Below are 20,273 nucleotides of genomic sequence, written 5' to 3'. Positions count from 1 at the left end.
CAGGAGCATGAACCGAACCACAAACCTCGCATAACAGAAATTCGCCTTTTAGAAATCTTACAAATAAGTACGGTGCTCCGAACCGTCTTGACAACACTTCTCAAGAGGAAGCAAGCTAGAAACAGACCACACAAAAGGCAAAAGGCAACAGTCCTAAAGATCAGAGTGCTAGACACCATTATTACAAAGCAAAAACACAAAACAAACAAAAATAAGACCAAAACAAAACAAAGACACTGTATAGCAAAAGAAGCACAAAAGGCAAATGACTCGAATCACCACCACCTCCATCATATCCCGTTGAAGAAGTCGAAATGACCACAACACCCAGTGCCGAAGAGAACCCATTCCACTTCCCATTGCTCAGTGAGGCAGAGGACAGAGATGCACCCCACCGTCGATACCGCACAAACCAAGACAGTGGGGACACACCCAAACCCCACCCACTCCTTATAGACTCAATCTTACCAAAAACCACACCCCAAAGGCCAATCGTGACTCAAATCCCACCAAGATCCTCATCTTAGACCGCCCTCTACCCATCGTCCTCTCCAACTCCGGCACCTGCCCGACGACATCAACCGCGAGACAGAGGCCAAGGAAGCAGTAGAAACTCCGAGTACCCACGAGACAAACTCCTCCAGCCACCGATGTCGAGGCCCACAACCATGACACATAACCCCTAGGTCAGGGATGAGGTCGGCGACCGCCCTGGCCAAGAGGAGAAGAAACAAATAGAAAGAACCCTAAAGCGTCTTAGAGAGAGAAAGTCGAAGAGTCGAGTCTAAAGTGGTGAGTGTTTAAGAAGTAAAAAGAGTGATAAAGTTTTCACTATGAAAATTTTAAAAATAATATATTACAATTATTATAAAATACAACAATAAAAAAAATGCAAACCCTTTGTTAGGTGTCCAAACAAAATCTTGCATTGGCAATATATGAAAATGTGAACAAATTTATAAGGTATATGTGGGAATCTATGTTAACCATTTATACACACAAGGATGAATTTTCAAATGTGCCTAACAAAAATATGGCCTCAAATGATGGAAGAGCATGAAGAGGTTAACCTTTTGAGTTGCAACCCTATTTCTTTGAAATGATTCACCCATAATACCATGCCCATGTTGTTGAAGAAAATGTTTGGTTTCATGCCTTTTATTTGATTTGGTAACAAAAATCGACTAAATAGGTAAGAAAAGTCTTTTTTTTTTAATGTTTAATTACAGGAGTATATTTTTAATTTATTTTCAAAAAAATGTCAGAAGTTGTAATTAGTCAAAATATATAATGAAGAATAATATTATTTATTTTTCTTGAAAATATTAATTTTATTTTATTTATGACCTAACTACCTTTTTAATATTACATATTACCCAATGTGCCATTTAGCAAATTACTATTTTATTCTAAATATTTTAATATTATGGTATATGCATATTAGTTTTGTTTAATTAGTTTTTATTTTAAAGTATTTTGATTTTTTTTTTCATTTTTTATGGGTTGTTGAATGATATACCACACAACTAAATATATATATTGAGTTGAAAAATAATATACCAACAAAACTTACAAAATTATTATTAAAAATGTATATACTATAATAACAAAATTATATACTACCATTAAAATATATATACCATAATACAAAATTATATACTACTATTATGTATAATAAGATAGAAACTAAATATCATAATATATATATATCATACCACAAAAAACATATATACTAGTTGAAAAATAATATACCAACAACTAATAAAAAGCTTAAAAAATCAATATAATTTTTAAATAAAAACTTATTAAACAAAATTAATATACATATATATCACTATATTAAAGTTATATGCTCCTAAATAAATAAATAATAGAAAATGACAATTTTAAATTATCAAGAATGTAAAATGTTTATTTCTCTATAATTTTTAAGATAAGAACATTGTCTTTTGATGTCATTATTTTAGATCATTTGCTGTAATTTCTCAAGAATATAGTAGTGCTAAAAGATACCAAATGCAACTTGAACATTAGGGCCGAAGATTGTTTTGGTTATGATCATTTTGTTCTAGGTGAAAATTACATATTATATGGGAATTTTAATAGATTGTGCAAAAATATGACTTTTTTTCAAGAAAAGTTAATCTATGGCTTTTTTGTTTTAATTTCACTTTTATGGGTTTAGTTTCCCATATTTTTTTAATAAAAGTTTGTTTATGCCATATTTTCACTCTTAATCAAGTTTTATGAATTTGGAAATGTATGTTTGTAATTTGATTATTTTTTTTTAGCTTATTTGATTATTTTTTTATATTAATTTTATATAACTATTTTTATATTAAATTTTTCCATGGTTATTTTGCAAATTTTTTTTTTTGTAATATGAATTGTGTTTATTATTTTATTTATTTATTGTAAATATTTTTTTTCCTTTTGTTTAGGTTGAACATTTTTTTTTTTCAAATTCTGGGTAGGGTAACCAGTTACTTGATTGATCTTAAAAAAAAATCTTAGAGCTAGGTTAAATAACATGCACCAGGAGGGGTAACCAGTTATTCTGAGATGGGTAACTTTCTGCCATAAGAGAGGTAACCAGTTACCTAAGAGGGGTGACGAGTTACTTATATTAAATATGAAAAGAAACATCAAATTTGAAGGAAAAAAAATGAAAGAACACTTCATTAAAAAATGAAGAATAAGTAACTATGATTTTAGTAACATAAATAACTAGTTACCATAAAGAAACCATAAATATACACACACCAGAACGTGAAAGTAACCAGTTACCCTCATAAATATACACACAAAGAATGTGAAGGTAACCAGTTACCCATTCACGTTTTCAGATTTTTATTAGTTTTCTTTCCAAATTTTGGTATTCCTATAAGTGTTACAGTAAAAAGAAAATGCTGAAAAAATTGATTTGAATTTTTTTTACATATAGTGGAAAAACTATAAAAAAAAATTACAATAATAAATAAATAAAAAATAGTAGAATTATTATGTAATGTTAAATAATATGTGTGAAAAAAAAGAAATAGAATGAGAAAAGAATAAGTACAAAAATGAAAAAAAAAAATAGATGAATAAATAAGAATGAAAAGAAGAAGAAGAAAAATAATGGAAAAATGAAAAGAAAAAAAAATATGAATGAAAAAATTGGTAGAAAAAAATGAAAAAAAAAATAGAAGAAGAAAAAAAAGCTCATATGTGTGAAAAAAGAAAAAAAAATTAAAGGAGAAAATAATAAATACAAAAATGAAGAAAAAATAAAATGAAAAAAAAACTGAAAAAATATGAAAAAAAAAAACAAAACAATACAAATGAAAGAAAAAAAATAGATAAATGAATAAAAATGAAAAGAAATAGTACCCCTCCTTTTGCTCATTTGTTTTGATTAATTTTGATTTCCAATATGGGATTAGTTTTCCCATAAACTAAGTTTTCTTAATTAAATTTTCCCATACAATTTAAAGAAAGTTAAACTCTCATATTTTTGCATATTGATGGCTAAAAAACCATATTTTTTTAAAATCCCCTTGTTCTAGGCTTGTCGGTTGTCATATCGGCCCATTTGGTCCATCAACTACATAAATTGTGACAATTTGGTCTTCAGTTTTTAAATTGGTTTTTCTTTTAAATACATTTTATTTTGTTTTTTTAACTTTTAAAGTTTCTTAATTAAAAAAATACCGCCTCAGTAAAAATAACTAAAAAAACAACTTTAAAAATCACACTTAAACTAAAATAAACTAAAAATATAATATATATTAAAACAACTAAACAATAACCTAAAAAATAACTTAAAAACAACCGAAAAAAAAAAAACAAAACCCTAACAAATGTAAAAATTTCCTTAGAAATCCTAAGATTGAAAATAAAAAAAATGTTTGTCCGTAAAAATATAAGTTTTTTGCCAAATTGAGTATTTTATGTAAAAATCTCTTTTAAATTTTAACAATTTAGTCCCCAAACACTTGACAAAATCTAAAGAACTACAATAATCCACAGGATTATTCAGCAAAATACAATTCACTAAAGTATCCATATAAAGCCAAATTTCAAAGCATGCACAGAACAACAAACAAATCTGATACTAAAATTTCCTCAAAAGCTTCAGATAATTCATTATAATGTATTTGATCAATTATTTGGCTCAGAGAGCTTAAATCTCTTATCAGTAGTTCAAACTCAACTATCAAGGATCGATCTACCACAAAAAGTGTGAGTTCTATGAACTCTTGCAACATGAAAAAAGATAATAAAAATCATTATAAGTGAATGTTGCTCTTTCCAATTTATTAAGAAGAAAAAATTATAATTTACAGGACTATGAATGAGACCCACATATGAAGAACAAATTTAGGAGTGAAAATCCAAGAAGTACCTCCCGTATAACATCGTGGAAGAACACAATCATCATCTCCTACAATCTTAATTTGAAGCTCTCTTTCTCACATCAAAAGCAAGACCAGCTTCAGAGACAGTTTCCTCTCATATTGAATCAATTCATGCTTCAGTGAACTTGTAATCAATCTCACAACATTTCTTTAATAAAATCCAAATTAAGTGTGTCCCTGACTATGAGGAATAATCCTAGAAGTATAACTGCCATTATCCCCGAAGACATAATTCGCTGCTCTATTTCCATAGGAAGCTTTCTCCCACCCCTAGCTGCCTCTATGAGAACCAAGGCCAAGGAACCTCCATCCAAAGCAGGTAATGGAAGTAGGTTTATTACTGCAAGATTAAGATTAAGCACAGCTGCAAATTGGTAAAGACCATCAGTATTCGACCTTGCAACTTCAGCACCAACAGCAATAATGGCAACTGGCCCTGAAACCTTGCCAGCTGTTTGTGAAAAGTTTAAGAACGTTTGTTTCAAGCCATCCAAAACATTGTAAGAGAGCCCCCAAAACTCTTTTCCAGAAAACCTAAAAGCCTCCCATATATTCTTTGGTATAACCTTGGAAAACTTGGTATTTGGGGACAACTGAACTCCAATTTTACCAGTTCCATCAAGATTCTCATCTGGGGTGACCCCAATTTCAAAGTCTTGTTTTCCCCTTTCAATCTTAAATAACAAATTTCTTTTGGGATTTTTCTTAATTACATCAACTATCTCTAAAACAGCAGTGGGGCCTGATTTGGGCAACTCACGTCCATTAACTTCCAGGATCACATCACCAGGAAGCAAACCGTCCCGGGAAGCGGCGGATAAGGCTCGGACCTCCGGCACAAGCACCCCAGGAAAGGCTTCTTGCACAGGCAAACCAACTGACAATACTTGAACAAAGATAATCACATATGCAAAGATTACATTAGCTACTACACCAGCTGAAATCACAATAGCTCTATCTAATACAGGTCTGTTCTTAAGCAAATTTTTGTCATCAGGTGGAATATCACTATCTGGATCATTATCAGGAAACCCCACAAATCCACCTAAAGGAAACGCTCTAAGAGAGTACTCCACATTCTTCGAATTGAATTTAGCTAAAATTGGACCAAACCCAACTGCAAATTTACTTACATGGATGCCCTGAAGGGTAGCAGCAAGGAAGTGACCACTCTCGTGAACGACGATAATGGCGGTTAGCACTGCAGCCGCCTCCAAAACAGACTGAGCGCTCTCAACGTTGCCAAAATCAAAGCCGGAGATCGCTGAAGTCTTGAATTTAAACCTTCTCACATGTGGGTTTCTACTCTTTTCATAGAAAATCTGCTTCTTGTAATGAAAATCAAGGTTGGAGGAAGAAGAAAAAGGTTTTGACAAGTGGGTTTTAGACTTAAAAGAGACATCTGAAATGTGTGACTTAGAGTTAGTTAATCTGATCAAAGAAAGAGAAGAATAAGAAGGGATAGAACATGAGAGATTTACTACCATGGTGGTAGTGGCTTGTTTGGTGATGAGGATTAAGAAGGAAAGGTTTGGTTTAGCGGGCGAGGAATGGAGGGAGTTGTGGCACTGGCTAAGATTGGATAATTCATTGTTGTATTTTTGGGTTTGTGGACGTGAATGAAGTTGAAGTGAGACGTCTCCCACTTCCGTTTCCACAAATTTAGTCTTGGTTGGGTTTTTAGCGTCTTCCCACATTTGGAGCTTTTGAAACGTCTTAGCTAAACTTAAAGGACTTTAGATAGAGCTATTGAAACGTCTTAGCTAAATTAACTTAAAGTGAGACGTCTTCCCAATACATAGTTGCACTTTTGCATATATCCCAATGGGGTAATTATAATAAGCACGGTGTTAGAGAAAAAAATTCTAAATATATTATAAATTATAACATCAAATAATTACATATTTATAGTATAAATTATAGTTTTATATATTTTTTTTTCCAGTTTCACTTTAATTCCTCAAACTAATATTATATATATATAGATGTTTATATATATTTATACAATTATAAATATTTGAGTACACTACTTTTTAAAGTGAAAAATAAATATTTATTTATATATATATATATGATAATATCTTACTCTTTTTTTTTTCTTCTATTTTCTACCTTTTAGTATTTTTTTTATCTCTTTCTTTTCAATAATTAGTTCATACATACTTTTGGTATGCTAATAATAATAATAATAATAATTACAAATAAATTTATTTTACTTATAAATATTTAAAATGAATATAATTATTAATATTAAATAAATATTTATGCTTACATAAAATATTATATATTTAATCAATATAATATATTTATTTATTAGTAGTTACAATTTAAATATATATATTTATATATATATGGAAGATTTCTCAATGGTTACTACCCATAGATGGGTACTAACAATTATGATGATGTGGTAATATAGTGACTTGGTATAGCAAGTCGCCAACAGGTAAATATTTTTTTTCTATATTAATTTTGAATTGAGCTCTTTTTTTTTGCCATAATTAATGGTGTTTTCAACCAATGAGAAACACTAGCTATATTTAGAAATTGAGATGCATTTGAAAAATAAAAAAGTTTACAATATTATATTTTCATAATAAATACACATTTTTCATCAGGTAACCCTTCCAAAAATTTGAAAAAATCAAAATTTATTTTAGAAATATTAATTAACAACTATAAATATGGACCATTGATTTTAATCTCATGGTTAATGTTGACGCTGTTTTTCGTCAACTTAAAATGTAGAGCAATTAAATAATAAGAACTATGGCGCAGATAAACAATACGGTAGAACAACAAGAATTTTACGTGGTTCAGCAGTTAACTATGCCTAGTCCACGAGTCTATCTTATTAAGACTTGGAGTTTTCTAGAAATCCTCCAGGGATGAATTCTCCAGAATTTCTCTCAGTATATCAAAAGATCGATCCTCTACAAATGTTCATGAACTCTCTAGTTATAGAGAGTTTTCAGAATTCATTCCCACATATTTCGGAAAGATACTTCTGTTTATTAATTAAAATAATGATATTAAATATTGTAACTCCTATATACAAGGAAACGTCCCCTGAAGACCAGGGGGCGAATAACAGACTTGTTAATATCCCTTTAATGTTGGGATGTTACAACAATAAATATCTTTAAATGCATGGAACGCGTTACATCAGATGACCCATTAAATCTTTCGAGGTCGGCAATCAACATCGTGTCGGTCCAGGTCTATAGATAAGTTACGAACTGGTCGCCTTACTCCAAGACCAGTTCGGAGCGGGTGGATAACGTCGAGGCTGTTACATTCCGAGCTTGTACTCTTGCTAAGCTCGGGCTATTTGATCCGAAGACACCCGACAATGGATATACCCCGATGCTAAGTTCTTTCGAGCTTAGAAAGAACTTCAAGGTTAAATGTCTTCGAGGTTGCCATCTTGATTCAAGGGTTTGACATCTGGGCCACGAACATGCATTTTATATATCTCGAGCTCACACTTGATGAGTCCAGCTTTCGAGGTCACAATTTCAAGTCTCGAAATCTGGGTGTAACAGTTAATATTAAAGTAATCATCCATGTGTAGTAACTATTAAGAGTGCACCCATATATATGTATATATATATACCAGGTACAAACAAAGTGCAATGTACGTTTGCTTAGTTTTGTTTATATTTTTATATAAGGTTTTATGATTGTCATATAAATTTTAAATGAATAAAAAATATTATATATACAAGAATGACATGAATATATATTAAAAGAAAAATTAAACCAAAACATTATTTATGTTTTTTTTTTAAATAATACAATAACCTTTTAGATCGCAGACTACCATATTTAAGGTACAAAATATTCATAATATTATTCAAATCACACCTCAGTAATTGGAGAAGAAACTTCTTTATTCTTGATAGAAAATAAATGTTATTCTAATTTCTTATTTAGTTACAGAGTCATACTATTTGTACACACATGTCGCTTATATATAATGTATTTTTTATGTATTATATTTTATTGTAATAATAATAATTTATAGTATAATTATTAAATATCTAATTTTGTATTAAATATTATTTTATAATATTTGAATTTATGTTAATATAATTACTAATATTTATTCTAACAAAATTTTATAAAATTTAGGATTATATATAATAATAATAATATTTTATATTAATATAATTATTAATTATCTAGTCTTGTATTATATATTATTATAATAATAATATTTTATAACATTTGAACTTATATTAATATATTAATATAATTAATAAATATATAGTCTAATAGTAAATATTATTATAATAATGATATTTTATAACATTTGAATTTATATTAATATAATTAATAAATATCTAATGATATTTTATAATATTTGAATTGGTATTAATATAATTAATAGATATTTATTTTTAATTGATTTTAATAGTATATTCTGTTAATTTTTTTGAATATTCTGTTAAAGTTAACAAAAGAAACCGTTAAATCAAAACACTTATGTTATCTACACATTTTTTTATATAGAAGATATTTGTATTTAAAAATTTGATTTTTAGTATAAATATATATGTTCTCATTTTAGTTCATTTTAGCATTTGAAAATCTAGGCTTGTTTTTTGAGTTTGAAAACATGTAAATCTAAGTTTTATGATTAGAGTTTATTCTCTTATTAATTGGTTTTCAACTTGACTTTTTTTTTGGGGGGATATTATTAGTTTGAAATTTTATGATTTGAAATTGTTAACTAGAAACTAAATTATGTTTTTCAAATATTTGATTAGTTTAATATTTTTATGTGGATAATATTGAGAGAATATAAAACAATAAAAATGTTTCTTTCAATTCTTATAAAGAATTTAGTATGTCTTTTGAATTTAAGTTTCTAAAATTTTGTGCTGCAAAAGAAAAAAAAAAGTTTTTAAAATTTTGTAAAACAAACAACCAATCAAGCATGTTAATGGGTTCCACCAATTTAAAAATTGTAGATGAAGTTTTATCCAAATCCAAATCCAATCGCTCCTTCATCTCTTTTTTCTTTGGTATGTTGGTTTTTATGCTAACATAATATTGTCGGTTCATAACTAACTTGGTATACATCGAAGGACTTATTACATCGCCAAATTCTACATCAGTTGCCTGACCATCATGGTAAAATTATTCCACACTAATTTTTAGCCGGATTTTTTTGTTTTCTTTGTTTTAAACAATATATCCAAAATCAAATAGTGAAAATCAAGCAATATTTTAAAATTTTCACATTTATACCTCCTTTTCCTTTGCCACTCTTTCTTCCCACCAACCTCCATTGCTGAGAAGTTTCACCAAGTAATTCACCTGCTCGCGTCACAACTCTACCATTCTCTCCATATGCCTCCTTGAATAGTTCTGTCGTCTTTTTCATTTCTTGATTGTCCTTCTCATCTGCCTCCTCCAGTCTCAGTGCTACCACCCCCAATAGTAGTCTGAGGTCTTTTTAAGAAAGAAAGGCAAGACAAAATAATGACAACCAAGGGTTTATCATAAAAATAAAAGAAAAGAAAAGGCAATTTTAATTATAAGAGCAACTTTGGTTATAAGTATCTGCAGCCAATCAAGATTACCCTTTTACGTCAAAACATAGAAAGATCCACTTATTATTATGGCTGCACATGGGTTGAGTTGGTCGGGTTGAGAGCATTTGAATGAGCCAACCTAACTACATCGGCCTAAAGAATCTTATCTCATTCAAAACATTTTTACTGTATAACCCAACTCTACTATTTACATTATTAGATGGGTTGGGTTGGGTTGGATTGGTTTGATCGGGTTGAACATACTTTTTTAATTTTAAAAAATTTAAAATTTCTTTCAAAGTTTAATTTTCAACATCAATAATTCATAATGATCAAATTATTAAAATTAAAATCTAATGTTTTAGTAGATAATATTTAACCTCTCAAAATATTACAGTCATCCAAATCTCACTAGATACTTAATAGAAAAAGAAAAGTTTAATCAAAATATAAAAAGTTTGAATCAATTATCACTGTTTTTGGCCATCTTCTCATTTGTTGTTGCTTGTCCTTAATTTTATTGTCTACAAATCAAAACCAATGTTACACAATTTATTGAAAATAAATAAGCATAAAAGAAAGAACATTATTCACAAATCAATTTATTTCCGTTCTTCAAGTAACTCATAAGCTTGTATACAAAAACCCTTCTTAATAAATAAAAATCAGCAACTGAGTAAGCAATATAACATAGCATTCTAATACCCATTTTCATAAATAAAAAACTAAGCAAAGCATAATATAACCAATTCTTCTAATAAAATAAAAACAACAATATGCATGATAAATTATATCTATAATCAGCATTCAACAACATATTTAAATAATATTGGAGACTTAGTGAAGGAGAAATAAATACCCTTTCTTCTTTCCAAGCAAATTAATAGCAAGCAACCACTACTTCACAAAGCACCACAAGCACAATTTTCACCATTTGAATATCTGATTTCAAAGAAAAAAAACTAGAGATATTAGAGAGTAGAAAATAATTATAAATCAAATAAATAAATGAGACAAACTTCATAATACTAAAAATTGGAACAAAACTAAATTTTTGAGTTAGAATTACAATCTTTATTCATGAAATACTCTACAAAAGCAAAGATACTATTCATGAAATCATGTATCATTGAAAAAGTAATTGACAATCATTTAGAGAGAAAATAGTACACACATGAAATATATGATGTCCAATATTCAAATATAGAGAAAATAGTATATACCTTAGAAGCTGCTTCTAAGATTTAGATAGGAAAAACGTTTTCTACTCCCTCACTGTTGATATTGATTCATCAGGGATATAATATTTAAGGGTCTGATTGGTTCGTGATTAGAAAATTGTATTTTTGAAAAGTGAGATTCTGAAATGAAAATCTGAATTTAGTGACTAAAAACATGTTTCTGAAAATGTGATTGGTTCAATGTCAGGAAACTGTTTTTGAGTTTTAAAAAACTGAATCTGTGATTGGTATTAAATTTGAAAATATAACAGAAACTGAAAACGTGATTGGTTCAGCTGAATCTGAATATTATTTTTATTTTTATATTTTATATACATAGGTTGTATAATATTAAATTTTAATTTATCTACAAATTTAATTAAGTAAAATTTAATTATATTAATAAATTAAAATTTAATAATAGTGCATTGATTAAATTCATAACAATATTGCATTGTCGTTAATTTTGATTTTTTTTCTAAATTAAAGTTACATATTTTTAATTAACTAAACATTATTATTATAACTAAGCCACATTTGTCCAGCAATGTCATCTCTAATATTTTCTATCTGAGCCATATAAGCTTGACTGAAATTAATCTGTGGTGCCTCAGAAATTCCTGCTTCATCTCCTTCTTGTTGGTTTTCTATTGTTGTATTAGATTAGCTTTCAGTTCCTTCAATATCTTCAACAGGTGTAGCATCAACTGAATATTGTTCAAACATTCTATCATTAATAGAATGCATTTTGATCTAGTTGTGGATAGCGCAACATGCTATTGGTATTCGACATTGCTTTCCAAGCAAGTATGGAGGCATTGACTTCAAAATGGGAAACCTGGCTTTAAGAAGTCCAAAACAACGTTCAATCACATTGCGCAATGATGAGTGCCTATAATTGAATAACTCCATCGCACCTCTAGGATGGTTCCATCTTCCTCTAAAGCGACGCAAGTGATAACGTTCACCACAATATGGTGCTAGAAACCCAGGCATATTTGGATAGCCAGAATCAACAACATAGTATTTACCTATATTAAAATCACTTATTATGAATAAGGGAATGTGAAAGAAAATTATAATGCATCAAGACAAGTGTAATTTAAGACCTGGTGGTGGCATGGGAAAGTTATCGTCTTTTCTAATTGCATCAAGAAGCACTCGAGAGTCATTGGCTGTTCCTTCCCATCCAGCGTAGACATAAGTAAACATCATATTAAATGAGCATGCAGCCATTACATTTTGTGTTACATCTACTTTTCTTCCTCTATATGCAAGTTGTTTTAGAGCTAGTGCAACTGCACTTACATGAGTACCATCAATTGCTCCAACACAATCCTACATAACAAATCAGATATATCATTACCAACTTCAATTAAATTGATATGAATTATAACAATTTTTTTATTAAAATTAATAAATAAAATTTACCTTAAACCATGGGAAATACTTCGAATTATTTTGAATTTCTGCTTGCACAGTATTAAAGTGAAGAGGCCTTATTACTTCATTTCCTAAATAACACAATGCATCTAGCACTCTGCCAAACTGACGACAAACAGTTTCTACCGAATGTTGATACCTTTCGGCCACAGTCCTAACTCGTTGGTTGTGTGTTACTATCCATAGAAACATGACAACAGCTTCTTCAACACTAATTACCTTGTCATGTTCTATGACTTCCATTTCAACTAATCGACGACATAAAGATCTAAAAGTATTAACGTCCATTCTAATTGTGTAAAACAATCTATCAGGATGTCCATTTAGCAGCTCAAGTAAATATTGACGTCCAGAAATATTTGAAGTGCGTAGTGGTCGTCTAATCTGTTGAGATTTTTGCATCTCATGTATTCGATTAGCCATGAGAACTTGACCAATTAATTCCTCGCTTGATGAAGACGAAGTATCACCAAATAATATTTCAAACTCCTCATCCGAATCATCCATCTTAGGTACCTAATTATGACAATAATAAAAGTTCAATCACGACAATAAACACCAAGTCAAGTTCATTACACATTATCTAAGAAAATGTAAACTTCATGGTTTGGTAGTTCATAACAGACAAAGTCATAATAAATAAACAATATTAAATCACTCCAACAATGAATCAAGATAAGCACGTCGACGCTCCTCATTCATTCTCATGAATATTCCACGCCATTCTAGGGTTGCTACAAACTCATGCAATGCTTTGAGGTATATTTTGTTATCCAGATCTGGAATACCATCAAGAATGTTTTGACAATCTTCCACATTGTAAGAATTAGTGACTTTGCTGGTTTCCTCGCTAATTCTTTTTTCTCTCGATTCATAATACTTACGCATAGTCTCACTTCGTGTTAATGATGCCTCAGTCTTAGCAGAAATACTTTTTTCAAGTTCTCCCATCACTTGGTCGAAGGCAAAACTAGCCCCTTTGTTCTTTTTCTCTTTTGGTTTTGGTGCATCTGGTGGAGCAGAAGTAGCTCGACGACGTACACCAGTAACTTCTTCTTCCTCTCCATAATTATCACCATCAAATTCAAAATCAATATCAAAATGTGCTCCAGTGCCAACAAAATGACGCTTTTGTTGGCGTTCCTCAACTGAAGAAGGTGAAAGTTGAGTGGAGGCATAACTCATACCACCAGTGGCTGTTGTATTATTGAATATTTCTCCAAGCATCTCATAATGTTGCAATCCTTTTTTTCGAAATCTCTTGGCATTTGGATATTTCTACAAAAATCCAAAAACACACAACATTACTACTGTTATCCCCATTTCCTGGAGGGGTTTTGGGCCTTCGCCCTGGCCCGCGGTCAGTGGACCGACTCGGCATTCGGGCCTGGCCCAGGAACTCTAGATTGGGCCCGTTTGGAAGGGTCCGGGATGTCCCTCCGGGTTCATCTTCAGCTTAGAATGTCCCGAGGATGTCCGGGGCGCCCGGAGCGTCGCGGCTTACACGTCCCCATCCTGGAGCCTGGAATGATCCGGGCCCGAGGTAAATGTAGCAGGCTGAAGGTAAACGAACCTAGATCGCCTCTTCCCCAGTTGAAGGGTCGGGCGCCCAGGATCCTGAGACCGCCTCAGTTCGCGTGGGCATTGTCCCCCCAATTTTCGCCTGCAGAAAAGGCAGCATTGGGATTGTCCACTGAAGTGTCAGGACTGCGCAGCCAAGTACCCTGACCGGTCTTGTCTCCTGAATCAGCCTCGAGACTCGAAGTGATCAGAGCCCAAGCGCCGTTTTGTCGGGCGAGGGCTTATGTCTCAGGTAAACTAATTGGGCCTTAGCTGGTTTGTATTATGTGCATTATATATCTTTTTGTATTGGGCCTTCACTAGAAAGGGCCCCTCTACACTTTCCTCTGATGGGCCTGGGTCGGATGCGGCCCAGACCCGATGACCCCCTCAGCTTATAAATATAAGCTGAGGACAACATGAAAAGGGGGGAAAAAAGAGAGAAAAAAGGGCAGAGACTCTGTCCAGATATAGTTAGAAAACTCCATTGTAAAAGCTTCTTCTTGCTCTAATATATGGACTCGTGGACTAAGGCTAGTTAACGCCCCAACCACATAAAAACCTCGTGTCGATTTCCCATTTTCATTATTATCACTAGCAAATAGTATTCATTAATATAGTTGCCGAAAATCTCGGTTAACAACTACATAATAGGAATTTAGAATAATCAAGTAATCAACAACACAAGTATAGTATAAGTCTATTACCTTTAGATAAGTGTCCCATACTTCATCACTTGCTGTAACAGTATTTGTTCGAGGATCCCATCTCATACCAGTTTGTTCCAAAAGATGAGAAAATTCTCGATGTGCTTTTCTCAACCGATTGAATTTGGATTTCAATTGAAGCATTTTATATCTCTTTCCAAAAGAATTAAATATGTCATTTTCTATTTTTAGCCATCCTTTTTTGTCCAAGGTTGTTGTTTGTAATCCTTTTTTAGCCTCTTCATACAAAAGACCAATATAATTTGATTCAATAGCCTCAGGCCAAGAAGCATGATCGTCAATGTCTACATTCTTCGCATCCATCTAATCATAATTTTAACTATCAAAATCTATGTCTTCATAAATAATGCTTATTATAAATTTATTAGCCCAAGTTTTCAAAATCAAACATTCAAATCAAATAATTCCAAGATGTAAAGAAAGTAGAGAGAGGGAGAAACAGAGCTCACATCAGATATTGCATATTGAGAACAGAGGGACTACAATGGTTCACTACTAAGCTTGTTCTTTACATTACAATATACAACCATTGAAAAAGTCAATTTTACCATATATATTTAATAAAGAAATAATTATGCAAATAAGATTTTCTTTGTGTTGCAATCAAAATCTAGGCACAAACTAATACAAGTCCAAGAGTTGAGTTAGCTCACAATCAATGAATCAAAAGCCTACAAAAAAAAATCAAAAACAAATATACTGAAAAGTGTTAGCATACATATCCATAACCATTACTAGAAGCCAACTCACTTGAAGAATGGGGTATTCATCCATAAGTAAGACTCCAATCACTAACTCCAAGCACTCACAATTATTAACACACTAACAATCAACTTCTGACCCTATAAAAGCATCACTTACAGAATAAGAAGCATGTATTCATATCAATAAGAAGCATGTATTCAAAAAAAAAATTATCATGCATCTTGCATATATTAAACTTAGAACAATTAATAAGCATTTGTAAATACACTTTATCAATCATAGTAAATACTAAAAGACAATACTGTTTATCAATCAATAAGCAGTGATCATTTAACAATGCTATTTAACAATCATTATAAAGTTCAATAAAACCAATGCATTTTCTTCTAAATGATGCTCACAATATATGTTATTTGTATATATGCATATAATTACCAAATCAACATAATAACATAAATTCAACAACACCAAAATATTACATAGTTTAATCAAATTGATCTACATATATGAGGTGAGTTGTTGATTTTATTACAAACTTCTAGATGAAAAATTTCATAGCTTTATTTTTACAAAAGGCTAAAATAAAGGCAGAATACAATAAATTCATAACACAATAAAACCTTCCAACAAGGTAAAACATTAACCCCATATGAACTTCTAATTAACAACTAAGTCAATCAATTTTGCATATACCAACTAGATAAGCCTTCAAAGAATTTCTTAATTTTTTTCTATTGACTCTAATCATAAGCTACTTATATGATTCTTACAATGGATTTAGCACCATTAAAGCTTAATGAAAACAAAATAAAAAAGACAAGAAACTATCCCCAATTAAATAATTCATATACGATAAGTATATGACCCATACATACATACAAATATATATGAGTTTCCCATAATTCTTTTCCCAACTAACGAAACCCCAGAATAATAAAACTTCAGCACAAAAGTCTGTCTTAAATAGCTTATCAAACATAACACAGAAACTTCAGCTCAAAAACCTCAGAATAATAAAACTTTAGCACCAAATTTCTGCCATTTTCCCATAAGACACATACAAATAACTTCATTTCAAGATCTTAGATAGCATCATACCCTCACCTCACTTCAACTCTAACACCACATACAACAAAAATATATGTATAAATATATATATATATATATATGCTGAATCATTTCAAAAAAGTCTTCTTTTCTTCTTTTGCAATTTTTCTAATTTTTCTAGAAACTAGGAGAAAGAAGAGAAGTCATTTCATTTATATATATATGATGTGTAAATATATCAGATGAAAATGAATTTTTTTTTGGAGAGAACATGTCTCACCGTTTCTCTCATTCACTTCACTGGCTTCAGCTATCAAAATCAAAAAGTCTTTCTATGGTAGTTAGCATCAAAATTACATCACCCATATGACTTACAATCACCAGATACATTAATAAATCCGAAATCAAAGGTATAAACCATAAGTTCAACTAAAAAAACAAATGGGTATTTTGAGAAATCAAATAAATTTTACAACTATGATTAAGATAATCCAGAACAAAAAGAACTTGTCTCACCTTATATTTATGAACCAAGTCTCCGCCTTCTTCAACGATGGTGCATGTCACGACCCGAGCCCTAGGCCGTGGCAGATTTGTAATATCCATAACTTGGGTGGTCAAATGTCAAACTTTGACCCTCGGTGGAAAATAGTCTTTATAAATGATCCTTTAATTTATATTAAATATTAATATAATTATAAGTCGAAACAATGGAATAACTCCTATAATTATATATGAAAATATTACGGATAAAAGTAGGATCATTTATCTTAATACATAGAATAATAATATCCCCACAGTTATGTAGTCACCAAACAGTTAAATTTTATAAGTCATACAATACCTAAAATAATACTTAGCATCCACCATTCCTCATTTCTAACTAGGACATAACTAATTTAGATGTACAGACCGATAGGTTCCAAATTAAATACATAAAATGTTCAAAAGATAGGACTATGGCACTAAACACATTGGCTTCAGCAATAATTCACATTTTTCCACGTTCGCGTCACTAGGCTCCTGGAATGGGAGAGATAGGGGTGAGCTTATAAAGCCCAGTAGGAAAACAACTAATATCATGGACCCAAAAGTTTAATAAAACTCCTGCATAGTTAGCTTTGAAAGCAAAACATATATCATCATGTATAAACCAAAATAGAGAAACCACAAATAATCATAAGAGCATAGCTACAAGTGCACATCACACCGTCCACTAGATCCCTAGTTCCCGTTACCCACCATAGAAAATCTGACATCCTAAACCGGGTAGCCGGACCTGATAACCACCACAATGGGGAGGCTCAGAACACTTCCTGTATACAGATGCTAGGTCTTTACACCTACAGGTGAGTGGACACCTGATCTACCTATGATGACACAGAGACTAGGTCGTGAAACAACAATGTGCACCAATCATGATCACTATGGCTCTCATCAGTATAACCAAATGCAGGTAAACATGAAAAGAAAGAAACATATTCCCTTTATATTTTAGAAAATTGGGCAGCATAACAACTACATTTGAATAAACCCAAAAATCATAACCTGCATAAATAAGTGAACAAAATATATATTTGGCACTCGGTGCCTTCAGAACAGATCAGAAAACATGCAGGTTAAGTTTTCAATTTTTCAAACATTTTATAAATATCAAAATTGGAATATGTTGAATGCAATTTAATACGAGTAAAACAAGTCCAATAGTCTAGTTGAGTCCCTACCTCTTTAGATATCTCCTTAGAATTTAATCTGAGCCCAAAGCAATGCTCCTAAGCTTATCGATGATCTTAGAATGATTTAGTCCGATTTTAATATCACGTTTTTCCTACGTGCACCAAATGAGCAAACGATTATCATCATAGCATTCCTTATTCAAAATCGTGTCTAATGACATATAATATGACCATATTTAAAATTTCAAGTTTCGGAACCTCACCCAAGCGGTGCACAATAGCGGTTGGTGGCGGTACCGGAAACGTCAACGAATATATGCATGACATATATCAAAACGATCATCCCGATGAGTACATCACGAAAGTACAGCTCCTTCGCCCAAATGACCTCCGGTGTCGCCGGAAAACGCTTCCAAAGGGCAGAGATACCCAAAATCTTGCCGGAGAAAAACGGCGAGTTGACCGGAATGACTTAGTGGGTTTTGTTCCTCTCTTCATGCTGGTTCCAAAGGTACCAACCACTTGTCGAGTGGTGGTCGGAGTTGGCCGAAAAACACAGTCAAAGTTGACGGACCAAAACTTTGACTGGCGATTCCGAACGATTAACGGCGAGTTGGGCGGTGCCGCTTGGCAGTTGAGGTCGCCGGAGCAAGGCGAAACCGATGAGCTGCCGCGCGTCAAAAATGGTGGCCAGTGGTGGTTGGGTCTGGTGCCTTGCCATGGAATGCCGAGAGAAGAAGAAGAAGAAGAAGAAGAAGAAGAAGAAGAAGAAGAAGAAGAAGAAGAAGAACAGAGTGTCGGGGAGAGAGAAAGAAAAAGAAAAGAAATAAACTGAATATATAATTTAATTGAAATATTTTTTTTTCTTTATTCCTCCCCTTTTTGACTTTTCCAACCTGAGAAAAGTCTCAGGTTTCACAGTGCAACTCAAGTAAGCGACAACTTTGGCGAGTTGAGACTCTGCAAATTTGTCAGTGCAAAGAGACAAAGGTGAAGAAGAGGAGAGAAAGATTGGATATGTGAGGGAGGAGGCAGTCGAATCAAAAATCTATCGTGCTTGGTATTTAGATTTTAGAATTAGGATTTTGAGAAAACGATATATTTGCGTTTTCAGTATTTGTGTTAATTTTATAATTCAGATTTGAAAATAATTTTTGAAAACACTTAACCAATCATATATTTTGGTGGGCCCCGCATATTTTCAGATTTCAAAATTATAAAATTGAATTTGGATTCCAAACCAATCAAGCCCTAAAGTTTCCTACTCCCTCACTGTTCCAATATATCTCTAAAGAACCAAATTGAATATACAATTAGAATATTGATAACATTTTCATAGTTGATTAGACATCAGGGGTTCGTACTTACAACAATGTTTGGATGAGAAAGATTTTTCAAAAACTAGAAATTACAAAAAAAAAAAAAGAAAAGATGAAATCAGACCCAAAAAAATTGAAAGAAAAAAAAAAGCAAACATAAACTATGAAGCTAAGTTTAGATTTAGAACATAAAAATAAAATAGCAATAGTCATAGAAATAAAATACCACAACCCACTTGGAGAAAGCTCTTTGCTACCGTGAGTGAGGAATGGTGGTGCCTCGTATAGCTGGTGGTGGTGGTGGTGGCTAACAAGAAAGAAAGAAGAATGTTGGTGTGGTGGTGGTGTCGTGAGAGTTGAGTGAGGAGGACTGATAGAGAAAGCGACTAAAACTGAAAGGGTGAGGAAGAGAGTGGCTGCCAAGTTTTAGGGTTAGAGAATATGAGAGAGACATTTAGTTTTTATACTTAGGATTTTTAAGTGTATTAAAATATATATTTGTATTTTATTTAAGGGGTTTGGTCATAATGGGTTGGGTTGGGTTATAAATTACAAAGCCCATTATCGAGCTGATTCGTTCGGCCTATGAAGCTTAGCCACTGAGTGGGTTTCAGCCCAGTAAGAGTCAACCT

At 31.7% G+C, this 20,273-nt stretch overlaps 3 protein-coding genes and 1 long non-coding RNA gene across 4 annotated transcripts; all 4 read right to left on the bottom strand.

Annotated features, from left to right (window-relative positions):
* Positions 1-4,254: 4,254 nt before the first annotated feature.
* LOC133817566 (probable membrane metalloprotease ARASP2, chloroplastic) lies at positions 4,255-6,072 on the bottom strand. Its single transcript, XM_062250114.1, has one exon. The coding sequence runs from the start codon at positions 5,885-5,887 to the stop codon at positions 4,538-4,540; it is 1,350 nt and encodes a 449-aa protein (XP_062106098.1). The 5' UTR covers positions 5,888-6,072; the 3' UTR covers positions 4,255-4,537.
* Positions 6,073-11,826: 5,754 nt separating this feature from the next.
* LOC133814080 (protein ALP1-like) lies at positions 11,827-13,113 on the bottom strand. The gene is made up of 4 exons (XM_062247085.1): positions 12,595-13,113; positions 12,273-12,501; positions 11,955-12,194; positions 11,827-11,870 (listed from the first exon to the last, which is right to left on the bottom strand). Exons 1-4 carry the CDS (start codon positions 13,111-13,113, stop codon positions 11,827-11,829), a joined length of 1,032 nt encoding a protein of 343 aa, XP_062103069.1.
* Positions 13,114-13,260: 147 nt separating this feature from the next.
* LOC133814079 (uncharacterized protein At2g29880-like) lies at positions 13,261-15,197 on the bottom strand. The gene is made up of 2 exons (XM_062247084.1): positions 14,874-15,197; positions 13,261-13,884 (listed from the first exon to the last, which is right to left on the bottom strand). The coding sequence occupies exons 1-2, from the start codon at positions 15,195-15,197 to the stop codon at positions 13,261-13,263; spliced, it is 948 nt and encodes a 315-aa protein (XP_062103068.1).
* Positions 15,198-17,394: 2,197 nt separating this feature from the next.
* LOC133815927 (uncharacterized) lies at positions 17,395-18,570 on the bottom strand. The gene is made up of 2 exons (XR_009884910.1): positions 18,371-18,570; positions 17,395-17,669 (listed from the first exon to the last, which is right to left on the bottom strand). It is a non-coding gene; the product is annotated as an uncharacterized LOC133815927 (long non-coding RNA).
* Between the last annotated feature and the right edge of the window lie 1,703 nt (positions 18,571-20,273).

Source organism: Humulus lupulus, chromosome 2, assembly GCF_963169125.1.
Source record: "Humulus lupulus chromosome 2, drHumLupu1.1, whole genome shotgun sequence".
NCBI lineage: Eukaryota > Viridiplantae > Streptophyta > Magnoliopsida > Rosales > Cannabaceae > Humulus > Humulus lupulus.
The sequence above is the reverse complement of the archived record's forward strand: the minus strand, read 5'-3'. Positions and strand labels throughout refer to the sequence as shown.

Bases quoted from the DNA above. Each gene is read 5' to 3' on its own strand.
- LOC133814080 (XM_062247085.1), bottom strand. From the start codon at position 13,113: ATGGATGATTCGGATGAGGAGTTTGAAATATTATTTGGTGATACTTCG. The intron at 12,502-12,594 runs GTAAATTTTATT...TTTGTTATGTAG, and splicing joins AGTATTTCCCATGGTTTAAG to GATTGTGTTGGAGCAATTGA. The intron at 11,871-11,954 runs GTCGAATACCAA...AACAATATTCAG, and splicing joins ATACTTGCTTGGAAAGCAAT to TTGATGCTACACCTGTTGAA.
- LOC133817566 (XM_062250114.1), bottom strand. From the start codon at position 5,887: ATGGTAGTAAATCTCTCATGTTCTATCCCTTCTTATTCTTCTCTTTCT.
- LOC133814079 (XM_062247084.1), bottom strand. From the start codon at position 15,197: ATGGATGCGAAGAATGTAGACATTGACGATCATGCTTCTTGGCCTGAG. The intron at 13,885-14,873 runs GTAATAGACTTA...GGATTTTTGTAG, and splicing joins TATGGGACACTTATCTAAAG to AAATATCCAAATGCCAAGAG.